This window comes from Hippoglossus hippoglossus, chromosome 18, assembly GCF_009819705.1.
Source record: "Hippoglossus hippoglossus isolate fHipHip1 chromosome 18, fHipHip1.pri, whole genome shotgun sequence".
NCBI classification, from domain to species: Eukaryota; Metazoa; Chordata; class Actinopteri; order Pleuronectiformes; family Pleuronectidae; genus Hippoglossus; species Hippoglossus hippoglossus.
This window is the reverse complement of record NC_047168.1, coordinates 15,997,972-16,013,932: the sequence shown is the minus strand read 5'-3', so window position 1 is coordinate 16,013,932 and position 15,961 is coordinate 15,997,972. Positions and strand designations below refer to the sequence as shown.

Genomic DNA, 15,961 nt, shown 5'->3' with positions numbered 1-15,961 from the left:
ATTGTTCTTAGATCTGGGAATAAAAACACAAACGTCCAGTATTTCAAGTGTTTGTGTGCAGCAGTACTTGAGATGTTTTATTATTTGTACATGAAAAAGACAAACGATCAAAGAACAAACTAATTAATTGTACTTGAAATTACATTACAGGGAAAAGTATTAGTACTGAGTACATGGAAATGTGACTTTTATATTTAAAGTGAAGTTACTGAGTTTGTTTTCAATGTGTGTTTCCTCTTGTTTAGCTTGGTATAGAACATTGTGTTTTACTTTAGTTGATGTGGGTAGTTTATAAGAATAAAGTCTTTATAAATCGAGCTGAGCTGTGTGAACGTGACGACCCGAGCTGTGGCGTGCGCTGTGTGCAGGTGCTGGGGAAGTACCACCCCGACGTGGCCAAGCAGCTGAACAACCTGGCGCTGCTGTGTCAGAACCAGAGCAAGTACGACGAGGTGGAGTACTACTACCGACGAGCCCTGGAGATCTACGAGTCCAAACTGGGAGCCGACGACCCCAACGTGGCCAAGACCAAAAACAACCTGGTGAGGCTCATTGTGACGACAGCGTCCGTCTTCCTCCTCGTTGTATTCACGTGTGACCTTTCTCAAGGTTTAAATCCACATGGCGTTGTGTGCTCCTCAGGCCACATGCTACCTGAAGCAAGGGAAGTTCAAAGATGCCGAGTCTCTGTACAAGGAGATCCTGACCCGGGCTCACGAGAAAGAGTTTGGATCCGTCAACAGTGAGTCCAGCTGTCAAATCATCAATGTGTTGACTGAGTCGTCCCACTGCATATTACCCATGATCCTCTGCTCCCTGACCCTGAAGAGCTGCTGCTGTAACAAACCCACCAAACTCACATTTCATATTCATGTTTTAACAGTTTCCTGCTGAATCTTGGAGACAAACTCTGATTTTTAATAACTTCAGAGTGTTTTTAAATGATCTGATTCATTTATAGTATCCCCCCCCCCCTCAGTTGCTCCCCCCCCCCAGCTCCACCAGCAGCTCAGGGGATTATTTGGTTCCACTGAAGCATGCGAAGCAGCTTAATGCTGATGTTTTCCTTCCTGATGCCGCTGAGCCCATCAAACCCTTACGCGCTCACATGAACGAGCACCAGCACTGGCAGGAACATGGCGTTGGGCACGGGTTCAAAGACGCCACGTGCTCATATGACATCACGTGGTCAGAGAGGTTTCACTTTGACATGTAGGTCAGTGCAGGGATCCTGGTTTTTAGTGGCCAGTTCATTGGGTTGGTTTCTGCTGCACCTGATATCCACACTCAGTTGTGTTCATGTTAAACAACCTTGTGTGACTTTGTGTTGCTCTGCAGATGACAACAAGCCGATCTGGATGCACGCAGAGGAGAGAGAGGAGAGCAAGGTCAGTTATTCAGCTCGACCGTTCTCCTGATTCCATTAGCTACAGCCTGCTGGGCATTATGGTCTGGACGGTGAAATAAGTGGAGAGTAGCTGACATTGGTTCCTCTCAGCCTCTTCTCATCCGTGTCCCTTCATCTCTCAGGGAAAACGCAGGGACTCTGGCCCGTATGTGGAGTATGGGAGCTGGTATAAGGCCTGCAAGGTGGACAGGTGAGTCCGTCAGGATGCAAACTGCAAATAAAACCCTCAAATGTTTAACATTTATATGTTTAAATCACTTTTTACCCATTTGCAAAAGTGAGTAACAATGAAAGAGTAAGTGGTGTAGGTCTGAGTAGCTGTCACATCTGTATATACAGTATACATGCTGTGTATGAGAGTACTGCAGAGAGTACTCGGAGTGGAACCTTGTGTTAATCTTCTCTCTCTGAGTCTTATGAGATGAAAATACTGTAACACTGAAATATAAAAATCAACAAAAGTCTAAATGCCTTAGAGCTTAACCTTAACCTGTGAGACTTAAAACAATGAACACAAGAACTGTGGCTGTTCTGTTTTTACTTCTTAAAAACCTTTCTTATTCATAAAATAATCCAAAATACCTTTACTGAAAGTCTGTTTGTTTCCAGCCCCACGGTGAACACCACCCTGAAAAGCCTGGGAGCGCTGTACCGTCGTCAGGGTAAACTGGAAGCAGCAGAGACTCTGGAGGAGTGCGCCAGCAAGTCACGGAAACAGGTGGAGCACAGACACTGAGACTGGCTGAGTTACGGCTGTTAGATTAGTTACCTGAGCCGGATCGGCTGGACACGTTACAGCTGTGATTCATGAAGCACATAAACAAAGTGAATTTAAGACCAGACTCAAAGCTGACGGGTTCTCTCCCTTTGTGTTTGTCTCGTCAGGGCATCGATGCCATTAACCAGAGCAAAGTGGTGGAGCTGCTGAAGGACGGAGGAGCCGGCGGCAGCGACAGACGACACAGCAGGGAGGGAATCAACGGACCTGGGGGACAGCGGGGGGAGGGCGAGGGCGATGACTCTGCCGAGTGGAACGGGGTTAGTTCACATGGCTCCTCCACTCTCTTCTCTCCACACGTTTGGTTTGATCCCAGCTGCAGTTTTCATGTTGCATGTCTCCAGTAAGATGTTTCCCTGTCCCTCAGGACGGTAACGGGTCTCTGCGCCGCAGCGGCTCCTTCGGGAAGATCCGCGACGCTCTGAGGAGGAGCAGCGAGATGCTGGTGAAGAAGCTGCAGGGGAGCGGCCCTCAGGAACCTCGGAACCCAGGGTGAGATTACACTTTAAAACATGACCTCGTCCTCTGAAGCAGAGTAGGGTCATTCTACTAATTATTATATTTTAATTCCCACAAGTTACCTGATGAATTTGCTTCTTTGGTCCGACAAAGAAAACAGTCGAAAGCCCAAATATATCAAATCTCCAGTGAATCCCTGGATATAACGAGTCCTCTTCTGTGGATCTGTTCCTGAAGGTCACTAGATGAGGCTGGAAGCTCCGCAAGAAACGAGTGAACGTAGCGATGAGAGAAAACAAAAAGCAAAACTCATTTATATTTAAGAAGCTTATGTTTCAGAGTTGAAACTCGACTGTATTTCTCGTGCACTGATCTGCGTGAAGTTCCCGGTTTGAGTTGATTTTGTTTTTCTGCTCAGGATGAAGAGAGCGAGTTCCCTCAACTTCCTCAACAAGAGCACCGAGGAGACCACGCAGGTACGACCTCATCACAGCTTGTGATCCAACTTACATCCATCTTGTTGAATTGCACATAGTAACATAATAATAAAGCTTCAATGAGAGAAACAGATTTTATAACTAAAAGAGGATATTTTGGCTTCATGTCGTTATACACACAAGGAGCGATCCAGTAGTTATGATCATCCAGCTTATTGATTGGCAGAACGATCATGACATGAGACAACCTGAGGTATTTGAATACGGGTCAACACAGAGGATCTCCTGGATATAGACCGTATTTCCCTGCACTGTCACTCACATGTACAGGACTGTTGCAGGACGCCGCCTCCGGACTGTCGGACTGCAGGGGGCTCAGCGCCAGCAACGTGGACCTGTCCAGACGCAGCTCCCTGATTGGCTAGGACAGCGGCGGGAGGCGGGACAGAGCAGGCACCGAGCGCCCGGCAGGAGAGGCTGCTTGCAGCTCGGTTTGATCAAAACAAACGCACCTAAAGCTTAAAGCACCTGCAGCATCATTTTAAAGACCATCACCACACGAAGACGTGACCCTGCTGCTTCACTGTACAAACATCAGAGAATATTTAGATACACATTTATGAGCATGCTGCTTCGATCGCTGCACCTGAACGCCTCGTGTTTTTTGACTCAAAGCACCGTAGCAAAACCTCGTATCCACGATGTGACGAGTCCGTTTCCTCCATCTACTCGTGTGCAGACATTTAGCCTCAGCTAGGCTAACAGCTAACCCAGTTTCAGTTGAGTTCAGATCTGTATATTTCACTAGTAGCATGAAATATTCACTGAGGCTAAACATCAAATACAGACGGTAAAAAGGTACAATTAGATTTGACCTGTCTGAAAGAGAAAAGAAGCAATCGTTGCAACTGTTCGTCAAAAAACAGCGCTCATCATGTAAACCTCACTTTTTGCCTTGTTTTTTATGTATATACAGTTTTAAATTATTTGATATTTCGTTCTTTGTATATAGTGCATCTTTCTTTTTGTTTACAGTTTATTGGGTTAGAGTCTAGAAAGATACTAATCTGACGAGGGAAGACTGGAAAAGAAGGAGAAATAAGAGTAAAAAGATCGTTGATGAAATGAGAAGGTTGAATACTGATAAATGTGTTACCTCACACACTGGAGTCCGCTGACTTTCAGAATAAGCTACTGCACCATCGAGGTTTCAGCTGACAAAGCACTTTGAGCATCTTACTGTAAACTGAGCAGCCATCTTGGAATCTCCGGAGCAAACTGGTCGTTTCCACTGGATCCCCCCATCTGAACCATCTCTGTCCGAAGCTGACAAACCAATAAATTCCATGTATATAACTTAAAGCCCGGGTTGGTAATCCTGGAAAAACCTTCTCCTTTAAACCACGATGACCAAAAGAAACATCCATAAGGATTTTACTGTCGTCCGCAGGCAGGGTTTGGAGAGAACTTGTAGTTTGCTCTCATTTCCATCAGAAGCAGAATCGTTCTTTTCCCAAGTGAATGGAATCAGCTTCCGTAGCCGCGCTTCAGGCAGAGCTGCTTCTTTTCAAGTTAACGCAAAGGAAAGTTCGTTTGAACGTAGTTTCAAAGACCAGTCATTTTTAAGCTCCTCTAAAAACTACCTATCATGTACGAGAAGATGAATCATTTCCTTCTTCTCCCACTAATTAACAAGGAGGTGAATGACAGTTTGTTTACAGTCATCGAGCCTCATTGAAAAGTTTGGGTGATTACCTTTAAAGCCGATGTTTACTTTCTTTCGTGAGATTCTTTGTGTTTTCCCTCGTTTATTGTCGCTGAATAATTTTCATTTTGTACAAAACAATCCTCGGTGTTCAACGCTGACGTAGACGGGTTCTATCGATGAGTCGACCGCTGGCGACCGGGACTTCCTGTCATTTCCATGTGTTTGAGTCTGGCGCTGTTACTTTGAAGGTCCTGAGAACTGAGCATTTGAATGTTAAACTTTATGTGGATCTTTGCTTGTTTTGGCGTTTACGCTGGATTTTTGTGTTTTTCCACCAAATTGGGACAGAAGTACGAAGAACTGTCCGGGGAATGTCCACGTCCTCTTATCGATGAAGTGGAGACTCAGCTGTGATCAGGTCGTCAAGAGAATCACTTTATTTCTTCTAACTTCTAATATTCTAAAGCAAAACAAGTTAAAATCTCACAACCTGAGTGTGATTTCCAAAGAGGAGCAGATGCCGGTTTGATGTGGCGGCGTTGAGTCCACGTCGGTGCGTCCACACCTTCGCCACGCGCCTCAACAAACCACATCGCTCTTTGAAATCACATTTCTGATGACCTCACATTGCTGAGTCTCATAAAAGTGCACATTGTCGTATCAGCCTGTGATTGTGCAGAATGTGGTGCAGGTCAGGGATTGTGTTGAGGAGCAGGGAACGTGTGTTACCGCAGGGAGGAGAGGAAATGTGCTTCAAGGGTCGTTGGCAGCAAATAATGTACAGAACTGTGTGTGACTTTTATATGTGTGTTCACTGTGCGTCACATTCACACACGTTAGAGTTGTGGGAATTTACTTAAATCACACACACACAAACACACAATCTCTACACCGTGTAATTGTGTATTAAAAAAAGTTGGAACACTAATTTGTAGTTGAAGGTGTCTAATAATAATAATAAATCACACTAATAATATGAAATCCTTCTTGGTATTAATCTGTCACTTGTAAAATCAATGTCAATATTTATCTTCAATCTGTCGCAGGAGGATTTTTCGTCCAAAGCTTCAGATCGAAAATCTGATCTTCGTGTTTCTCCGGCGTCCAAATATTTCTGTTGATCAGTGTGTGTGTGTGTGTGTGTGGGGGGGGGGGGGGGTTGTGTATGTGCTGGGGAGACTCTGCATGTCAGCACCTGTATCGCTGCTGATGTGGGGGGGGGGGGCGACCGGGTTCATCAAAGGGTTCAATAAATACATTTAACTTTTCACACGGATTCTGTGTCTTTTACATTTTCATCCTCACAAATGAAAAGTGTGTGTGTGGGTGTGACAGTGAGTGTGAGTGTGTGTGTGGGTGTGACAGTGAGTGAGTGTGTGACAGTGTGGGTGTGAGTGTGAGTGTGTGACAGTGAGTGTGTGTGACAGTGTGGGTGTGAGTGTGTGTGTGTGTGTGACAGTGTGGGTGTGAGTGTGAGTGAGTGTGTGTGTGAGAGTGTGTGACAGTGAGTGTGTGAGTGTGTGGCAGTGGGTGTGAGTGTGTGACAGTGTGGGTGTGAGTGTGAGTGAGTGTGTGACAGTGAGTGTGTGTGTGTGTGTGAGTGAGTGAGTGTGTGAGTGTGTGACAGTGTGGGTGTGAGTGAGTGTGTGACAGTGTGGGTGTGAGTGAGTGAGTGTGTGAGTGTGTGACAGTGTGGGTGTGAGTGTGACAGTGTGTGTGTGAGTGTGTGTGTGTGTGTGACAGTGAGTGTGTGTGTGTGTGTGTGTGACAGTGTGGGTGTGAGTGTGAGTGTGTGGGTGTGAGTGTGTGTGTGTGACAGTGAGTTGTCCTCGCTCGGTGTGTTAATCATACGCTGCTCTGTCACAGATGCTGTGTGTCTAACTTCCTGTGTCACACAGAGGAAACCAGACTCCTGGTGCAGACTCGACGACACACAGCCACTGATCCGTCGCTGAGATAAAACTCTGCCGCTGACGTTACAGATCGGAGCTTGAATGAACTCGGATTAGAAAGTAAGGTCTCTCACATCAAGTGTAAAGAAATGTTGTTTTACTAACTGAGGTTTAGTGATATCCTGAATATAATGTGTGTCCTGTAGTGGTTTGACATTTACAACAAGAGACAAAGGATGTAACACACTTTTAATACTCTTACTAAGAAGCTGACCCGAGGAGGTTATGTCCTCTGCTGTGGGACAGACTGCATCTTATTCATTATGCTCTCAGAACGTGTTAAATGGTTGAACCCTGTAGAAACCCAGTTAGTAACAGGACTAGTTGGAGCGATCGGTCAAGAATGAAGAAATAAATAAAATTCTGGCTGCGAATAAAGACAAAGCGGCTGATGAAGGAATTTATCACTATTTATCACCTTAAACATTGTGAGATGGGAAGATTTCCCAGAGAATAATTCATATGTTTTGATGATAGAATTCAGGTGTATTTAGAGGACTGATGAGTGAATCTAGCAGATATAAGTGTTTCATTTCTTCAGCTGCTGCAGTAACAAACGGACTTGAAACCTGGAACTCACACCAGCTCAGTAAAGGTTTACCTGCATCTTCTAAAGAAGTAATCAGGCGCATCAGGGGCCAGACACCGGTTCACTGACACATTGAGCTCCAGCAGCTTCGGCCTTTTTTTTTTATCAAACTTTAAAACTCTCAAATATGAGCCCTTCCGTTGATGTGTGTGAAACATGTCCTCTGCAGGCTGCGTCTCCATGTCCGCAGCGACGGCTCTGGTCCAGTTCCAGCTCGGCCTGTTCAGGGAGGTGGTTCGAGTCCCGGCTGGGAACCTGAGCTACCGCCATGCGAAGAGGCTGGCTGCAGAGGTCATCGAGCGGAAGGTACAGTCACTGATTCACAGAGGACTCTCTGGAGCACAGTGACCGTGTGATGCAGAGCCGTCGTCTGTCATTAGATCTTTTAACATTTCACATGAAGTTGAGTTAATTTGCCAAATTCAGTGTTTGAAACCGCTGTTTGTTGGTCCTTTGGTTTGTCACTGAACCTACGACTGCTCCAGTCTCTGCTGCAGCAGCATCGTTGGTCATGATGGTTCAAAAGATTAAAACCTCCTCGGAGCAGTCGGTGTTTTACACAGAGGATCATATCTACTGTGTCTAATATTAAATCTATAATGTGTCTATGATATTACTCAATAATATGACTGGGGTATTAAACAGGAGAGATACTGGTTCTAAGTAAAGTGCCGTGGTGGTTAGAGCTGGAGATGGGGTGTTTCTCTCAGTGGAGGCTGGTCGTCAAGCTGCCTCCGTCACCGCGTGGTCGACAGTGAGAACAAAAGTTTCCGACCACAGCCTCCTGTCGTCCTCTGCTTCAGACTCACACACGCAGCTTAGATCTGCTGTTGAGTTTCCAGGCAGCAGGTCAGCTCTGTGAGGAATGTGGTTTCTCTGTGTGTGTGTCTGTGTGTGTTCACTGTACACTAACCTCACAGCATGAGAGCAGCTCTGTCACACACAGTTCCAACGAACTGAAGCCTGATGTCAAAGTTCTATTAAAAACATCTGGAGCCCTGACTGGTGATGTTTCTTTAAACCTACACAACCACCACGATGTATTTCCACCTTTGGTCGTCACATAATGAATCTCTTGTTCTTCCTCGTGTACTTTCCCTTCATTGTCCTGCCAGGATTCAAACCTACAACTTCACAACTTTGTGTAACTGCTGTGCAGACGTGCAGAGCTCGTTCATGGTTGATCAAAGTTATGTGTGTGTCTCTCTGTGTCTGTGTGTGTGTCTCTCTCTGTGTGTGTGTCTCTCTGTGTGTGTGTGTGTCTCTCTGTGTGTGTGTGTGTCTCTCTGTGTGTGTGTGTGTGTGTGTGTCTCTGTGTGTGTCTCTCTGTGTCTGTGTGTGTGTCTCTCTGTGTGTGTGTGTCTCTGTGTGTGTGTGTGTGTCTCTGTGTGTGTGTGTGTGTGTGTCTCTCTGTTTCTGTGTGTGTCTCTGTGTGTGTTGTGTCTCTCTGTCTGTGTGTGTATCTCTGTGTGTGTGTGTCTCTCTGTGTGTGTGTGTGTCTCTCTCTCTCTCTCTCTCTGTGTGTCTCTCTGTTTCTGTGTGTGTGTCTCTGTGTGTGTTGTGTCTCTCTCTCTCTCTGTGTGTCTCTCTCTCTCTCTGTGTGTCTCTCTGTTTCTGTATGTGTGTGTGTGTCTCTCTGTGTGTCTCTCTGTTTCTGTGTGTGTGTGTCTCTCTGTTTCTGTGTGTGTGTGTCTCTGTGTGTGTGTGTTGTGTCTCTCTCTCTCTGTGTGTGTGTGTTGTTGTGTCAGGCTCCAGACTGCAGCGTGGTCGGCGTCGGGGAGAAGATTCTGCTCTTCAGACATCAGCCCGACTCGGAGCAGCTGCTGCAGCGTCTGACCAATCAGGACGAGCTGCAGGACGGAGACCTGATCGAGGTCGTCATCGCAGGTCAGAGGTCAACAGACTCTGGGGGGGGGGGGGTAGTAACATCTGACATCTTTATGTTTTCATTGTTGTTTTTCTGTTCGTCTTGAAACTACTGAAACTTCGTGGATGAATGAAATATGAGCCCAGAAGGAAGTCATCAGATTTCGGGTTGGACTCAAACGCTGCTGTCGAATAAAGAACTTTATCATTGTCTCATATCTGCTGATATTTGTCAATGTTCCTTTAAGCCAGTCTTCATATTCAGATCTACTGTTCATGAGTTGTGTCTTTGTGATCTGACCCAGGGTCAGCCTCTGTGACTGAGATGAGGATCCGTCCACACTCCCTGGTGGTGCAGTCGTACCGGACCCCCACCTTCTGTCATCACTGTGGGGAGATGCTGTGGGGCCTCGTCCGTCAGGGGTTGAAATGTGACGGTAAAGCTGCTCACGTCCTGTCCCTCATATTCACGTCCTGTCCCTCATATTCACGTCCTGTCCCTCCGCGGGCCATACGTCCATCATATTCACTTCCTGTCACAGGCTTTCACCAGCAGCTTCTCCACCTCCACCTTTCCTCAGGGTGTGGATTGGACTTCCATAAACGCTGCGCTTTCCTGTTGCCCAACAACTGCAGCCGAGCACGACGTCGGGTCAGCACCAGCCTCTCTCTGTTCCCCCCCCGACGACCCCGGGCACACTCCCTCTCCAATCAGGCCGGAGGCAGCCTGGAGGAGGTAAGAGGACGGAGACGTTTCTATTTGTCTGATTCTACAGTCAACTGGTGGAGTGTCTGATTCTCCCCCCCCCCCTCCAGATCAGCACCACCAGGCCCTCCTCCAGGCCTCCGTCCTGGGCAGAGCCCCCGGTGTGGCTGGGAGTGGGCGGAGGTGACAGGGGCAGGGTTCAGGTGCCTCACACCTTCCACATCCACAGCTACACCAAACCCACCGTGTGCCAGCACTGCCACCGGCTGCTCAGAGGGCTCTTCAGACAGGGGCTGCAGTGCTCGGGTGAGGCCACCGCCACCATGAGAGAAAACACCACGAGTCCGATTCCTTTAAGAAACTTGATCTGAAGCTCCCTCTGCTCTGCTGATGATCAGGGCCCCTGAGACTGTTTCTGAATTCCTGTCTGTGTCTCTCTATCGTTTTCTGTCTTTGTTTGGTTTCCTTCCACCAGCAGTTGTTTGAACCCATCCCCTCTGCCCGTTCTCTCAGACTGCAGGTTCAACTGCCACCGCCGCTGCGAGCCTCTGGTGCCCAGGGCCTGTCCGGGCGAGAGGAGCCGCGCCAACGGGGAAGGTGAGCAGCCGATTCACGGGGGGGGGGTTTGGGTTTCTCTCAGTCAGCATTCGGGACCCTGGCTCTGATGTTCTCAGCACGCCGCGATGAGTCGGAGCTGATTCAGCCTTTTTAAACTCCCACATACGTCACATCTGTCCAGGAGGAGATGGAGATGAGGTCGGAAGATGTGATCAAAGCCTGAGCAGGTCACATTCTACCAGATTATATTATCTGATGAGGTTTTCCATCTTCTTCCTGTTGTACGAGCCCGTCACTCAATAAAACCCCATTATTTAACGTTTTAAAGTTAATATACAGCAATTTAGGTCATTCAATTGCGTATGAAGTAAAAATACCAATCGCTTTTGTTTATATTTTATATTCTGGACCCAACGACCACGACAACTAATTAAACACAATCTCCAGATGATGATTAGTCACAGGCCTCGTGATGGGATTTCTTTTTTCCCAGAATCCACAGCAGCTGGTGACAGCGGTCCACCGGACCCAGAGGACGATGAGGTCATCACCACGCCACACGTCTCTGATGACGACATGTCCTCTGACGGCGACTCCCCCGCCGACACCAAGGAAGTGGAGCGAGGGCGAGAACCAATGAGGTCAGAGCACTGCTAATTTATTCTGATGATGTCATCCCATCTGAAAGGTGACACTGGTGATGATGTCATGAGGTCGCAGCTGTTGTCGAGTGACACACACACACTTCCTGTTTGTTGCCATTCACCACTGCACACATCCACATGGCCAACACAAGTGGGCTGTTTGGACACACTGCCCCCTAGAGGCTTTGAGGATGTAAGGCTTTGACTCACTTCCTGTGTGTCTCCATCAGTCCGTGCTTCAGCAGCAACATCCCTCTGATGAGACTCGTCCAGTCGGTGCACCACAGTAAGAGGAGAGCCGGGGGGGTCCTGAGGGAGGGGTGGCTGCTGCATCACACCAGCACAGACACAATGGTAAGAAACACAGCTTTTATTGTGTAATATTATAATGATGATTATTTAAGAATCTCTTTAGGTACAATTCCTCTGTTACCAGTGGAACCTCGTTCTTCAGGTTCTGTCGTCACCTGTTTCCTGTTCAAACATTTCTGACATGAAGTTAGTTTGTTCATTGTCTTGTTTGTCACTTTCCTTCCAGTCGGTGGAACAAGCCTCAGAAGTGAAGTTAACTAACCACAGACTCGTTTAAAGTCATTCCCATCTCACATGTGATGAATGATGTTTCTTCTTCCTAGAGGAAACGTCATTACTGGATCCTGGACTGGAAGAGCATCACCCTGTACCTGAGCGAGAGCAGCACCAAGTACTACAAAGTAAGAGCTCGTCCTCACAGGCAGATACAAAGTAAGAGCTCGTCCTCACAGGCAGATACAAAGTAAGAGCCCGTCCTCACAGGCAGATACAAAGTAACAGCGCGTCCTCACAGGCAGATACAAAGTAAGAGCTCGTCCTCACAGGGAGATACGAAGTAAGAGCTCGTCCTCACAGGCAGATACAAAGTAAGAGCTCGTCCTCACAGGCAGATACAAAGTAAGAGCTCGTCCTCACAGGCAGATACAAAGTAAGAGCTCGTCCTCACAGGCAGATACAAAGTAAGAGCTCGTCCTCACAGGCAGATACAAAGTAAGAGCCCGTCCTCACAGGCAGATACAAAGTAAGAGCTCGTCCTCACAGGGAGATACAAAGTAAGAGCTCGTCCTCACAGGCAGATACAAAGTAAGAGCTCGTCCTCACAGGCAGATACAAAGTAAGAGCTCGTCCTCACAGGCAGATACAAAGTAAGAGCTCGTCCTCACAGGCAGATACAAAAGTAAGAGCTCGTCCTTCACAGGCAGATACAAAGTAAGAGCTCGTCCTCACAGGGAGATACAAAGTAAGAGCTCGTCCTCACAGGGAGATACAAAGTAAGAGCTCGTCAGCACAGGCAGATACAAAGTAAGAGCTCGTCCTCACAGGGAGATACAAAGTAACAGCTCGTCCTCACAGGGAGATACGAAGTAACAGCTCGTCCTCACAGGCAGATACAAAGTAAGAGCTCGTCCTCACAGGCAGATACAAAGTAAGAGCTCGTCCTCACAGGGAGATACAAAGTAAGAGCTCGTCCTCACAGGCAGATACAAAGTAAGAGCTCGTCCTCACAGGCAGATACAAAGTAAGAGCTCGTCAGCACAGGCAGATACAAAGTAAGAGCTCGTCCTCACAGGGAGACATCCCACTGAATTACAGGTTTACACCGAGGGACCGAGTCAGACACACATGAAACACCAGAAGTGTCCGACTCGGCCTGAAGAGTTTCTTTAAATTAATATTTGCATGACTAATGTGTGGAGACTGAAACTGCACTGGTGGGCGGAGCCAAACAACTGGAGGGCGGTGATTAAAGTTTACATCTATGTATGACACCTCCTCCTCTTCCTCCTGCAGGAGATCCCTCTGTCTGAGGTGCTGCAGGTCCGAGGCTCCGCCCAGCTCACCACGCCTCTGTCACCAGGAGACGGCGCCCACTCCTTTGAGGTGGTGACGGCCTCACTGGTGTACTGCGTGGTGGCCGGAGAGGAGGGGCCGGCGTGGGAGAGCGCCATCCACCAGGGCCTGATGCCCGTGGAGAGCAGCGGGGGAGGGAGCGGCGAGGAGGAGCACGGTGAGCACACTGAACCATTCCTCTGGATTGTTGTTTAACTGATAATGAGATTTAATATTTAACTTGTATAGAATTTAATGTAAAATAAAATAAATAAAAATAGCTGTAAACAGTGTTTATTTTAAACAAGTCATGAACATGTTCCTTCTCTCTGGTTCTGTTTCCAGATCAACGTTCACACAGCGCGGTGAGAATCCGTTTCCTGCTGCTTTCTAATAACGTGAGCTCCTGACGTCACGTTCCTTCACATGTCAGCGTCTGTTCACGTGTGTTTCAGGACGTCAGCTCCGTGTATCAGATCTTTACAGACGAGGTGCTGGGGTCGGGGCAGTTTGGAGTCGTGTACAGAGGTGAGAGGATTTCACCACCTTGTTAAACAACGACCACACCCGGGATGAGCTGAAAACAACAGGTCCTGAGTCCAGGCAACAAGAAAAACCTCTCGTTGTCCATCACGTGTTCCAGATATTCAGATAACCTCCTCTACACTGACCAAAAGACTCTTTAATTATATCATTTAATGACTAAATGTTCCCTATAATTTATACTAACTTCTTTCTAGTTAACTCCCCTGGAAAATAACGTGGAACCTGTGAAATTGTCACAGAAACATCTGTAGCCCGAACATTTCTGACCAACTGTATTAATAGTAATCTCTAGTAAGTGTAGTGAAAGTAGAGCTTTATAATCGAGTCGCCTCTCGCTCTGCAGGTACTCACAGGAAGTCGGGGCGAGCAGTCGCCATCAAGGTCATCGACAAGACTCGTTTTCCCACCAAACAAGAGACTCATCTGAGGAATGAAGTTTCCATCCTGCAGGTCCGGAGACGTCTTCTCTGTGTGTTTGTGCTTCTCATTGAACATAAGTAAGATGTGTGTGTGTTTCACCAGAATCTGTCGCACAACGGTGTGGTTCTGTTGGAGGGGATGTTCGAGACCGTCCAGTACGTCTTTGTCGTCATGGAGAAGCTCCACGGAGACATGCTGGAGATGATTCTGTCCAATGAGAAAGGACGACTCCCTGAACGCAACACGCGCTTCCTGGTGATGCAGGTGAGTCGAGGAGTCGTTGGTATCCTCTTCTGCTCGTGTGAAGGAACCAGACAAAGGAGAATGTTTTCATCACTTCACATTGTGAGAGATGTTTCCTGACACGTTCACAGATTTGAATAGATCCTAATAGATGTGTTGAGGAAGCTGATATCTGAGTGTGTGCGATGTGGTGCACAGGAAGCTGTTGTGCCTTGGAGGTGTGAGAGCTACTGAGGCTACAGGAGAAATGCTCTGGATGCTGCTACTGTCTGTTAGCAGGGGCGCTGCAACAGGGGGGGTGAGCCAAGCAACTGCCCCGGCCCCCAAGTCCCTTTGTCTCATTTCTCTGATCTCAATGATTCTAATTCAACGAGGTTGAAATAAATGATGCTTGTTTACCTGTTTGAAATCATCCAGAGAATTAGAATCAATCTGAAAAGTACAATGTTGGTGGATCTGCTCCTCCTGCTTACATGAGTGAATGAGTGTTTCCTCCGGCAGATCCTCGAGGCCCTGCGCTACCTGCACTTCAAACACATCGCTCACTGTGACCTCAAACCGGAGAACGTTCTCCTGGCCTCGGCCGAGCCCCTCCCTCAGGTGGGACTTATCATTCATTCACTCCTCACAGCAGCTGCAGTTGTGTGTGCGTCTCCCTGAATCCACTGTGGGTCCGCAGGTGAAGCTGTGCGACTTCGGCTTCGCCCGCATCATCAGCGAGAAGTCCTTCCGCCGCACGGTGGTGGGGACGCCGGCCTACCTGGCGCCCGAGGTCATCAGCAGCAGCGGCTACAACCGCTCGCTGGACATGTGGTCAGTGGGCGTGATCATGTACGTGAGCCTGAGCGGGACGTTCCCCTTCAACGAGGACGAGGACATCAAACAGCAGATCACCAATGCCACCTTCATGTATCCACGGCAACCGTGGGCCTCCATCTCACTGGAGGGTAACGACTTTATTATTGTTATATTTCAAACAACTGTTGGTGCATTCAAGGACATTCTGACATATGAAATATGAATCCTACATGGTTCATGTTTGATGTCTTCTGATAATGACTTCAAGGCTTCCTGACACCTGCTGATTAGAGCCGCTGGATGTCCTTGAATGCATCACGATGCTTGAAACGGGGGTCGTGTAAAAACCAGTTGCATCTCTTCCAGCACATTTCCACGATGTGTCTCCACTGGAGCAGTTGAATGAATGTGTCTCTGTCTCTGTCCCTGTCCAGCTGTGAGTCTCATCAACAACCTGCTGCGGGTGTCGCTCAGACAGAGGTTCAGCGTGGGCAGAGCTCTGGGACACCCCTGGCTGCAGGTCACTCCCCTTAAATAACTTCAATTACTCATTATTCAGTATGTTGTTCAGTATAAATGTTCCATGTGTTGATTTCAGGACGATTAAAGTTCCCTCATGTATCTGATTGGATCATATCACACATCTGAGATCAGCTCCTCCTCCTCTCTCTCTCCTGCAGGACTTCCAGCTGTGGTGCGACCTCCGGGCGTTCGAGCAGAGGATGGGCTGCAGGTACCTGACGCACCGAGGGGACGAGGAGCGCTGGACACGCTTGGCCCAGGAGAGAGGCCTGGACTTCCCCTCCCACCTCTGCTGGGAGCCTGACGACGACCCTGACATGTGAGGTCGGGGGTTCAAGGTCAGACATTCAGTCTTTAGATCCTGATTCGTTAGTCAGCAGTGAACCACATGACGTCGTTACACTTGTTTTACTGTGGTCAACTTTAGAGTTTAAGAAACACCGTGTAACTGTTAGTGAGCAACA

General features: G+C 47.8%; 2 protein-coding genes across 2 annotated transcripts in view; both read left to right on the top strand.

Annotated features, from left to right (window-relative positions):
• The window catches only part of klc2 (kinesin light chain 2), an 11,475-nt gene extending 6,397 nt beyond the window's left edge, over positions 1 to 5,078 (top strand). Inside the window, exons 6-14 of the mRNA XM_034614980.1 lie at positions 369 to 542; positions 643 to 742; positions 1,339 to 1,388; positions 1,531 to 1,598; positions 2,018 to 2,126; positions 2,294 to 2,446; positions 2,554 to 2,678; positions 3,064 to 3,121; positions 3,424 to 5,078. Coding sequence (XP_034470871.1) covers positions 369 to 542; positions 643 to 742; positions 1,339 to 1,388; positions 1,531 to 1,598; positions 2,018 to 2,126; positions 2,294 to 2,446; positions 2,554 to 2,678; positions 3,064 to 3,121; positions 3,424 to 3,507 — 921 coding nt within the window. The 3' untranslated portion in view covers positions 3,508 to 5,078. The remainder of the gene's footprint in view (positions 1 to 368; positions 543 to 642; positions 743 to 1,338; positions 1,389 to 1,530; positions 1,599 to 2,017; positions 2,127 to 2,293; positions 2,447 to 2,553; positions 2,679 to 3,063; positions 3,122 to 3,423) is intronic.
• A 2,416-nt stretch (positions 5,079 to 7,494) lies between these two features.
• Positions 7,495 to 15,961, top strand: prkd4 (protein kinase D4). Its single transcript, XM_034614961.1, has 18 exons — positions 7,495 to 7,637; positions 9,080 to 9,218; positions 9,503 to 9,634; positions 9,779 to 9,933; positions 10,014 to 10,209; positions 10,417 to 10,500; positions 10,955 to 11,102; positions 11,336 to 11,459; positions 11,741 to 11,818; positions 12,930 to 13,146; positions 13,314 to 13,333; positions 13,424 to 13,496; positions 13,858 to 13,964; positions 14,037 to 14,198; positions 14,679 to 14,777; positions 14,857 to 15,124; positions 15,410 to 15,495; positions 15,656 to 15,961. The coding sequence occupies exons 1-18, from the start codon at positions 7,512 to 7,514 to the stop codon at positions 15,818 to 15,820; spliced, it is 2,379 nt and encodes a 792-aa protein (XP_034470852.1). The 5' UTR covers positions 7,495 to 7,511; the 3' UTR covers positions 15,821 to 15,961.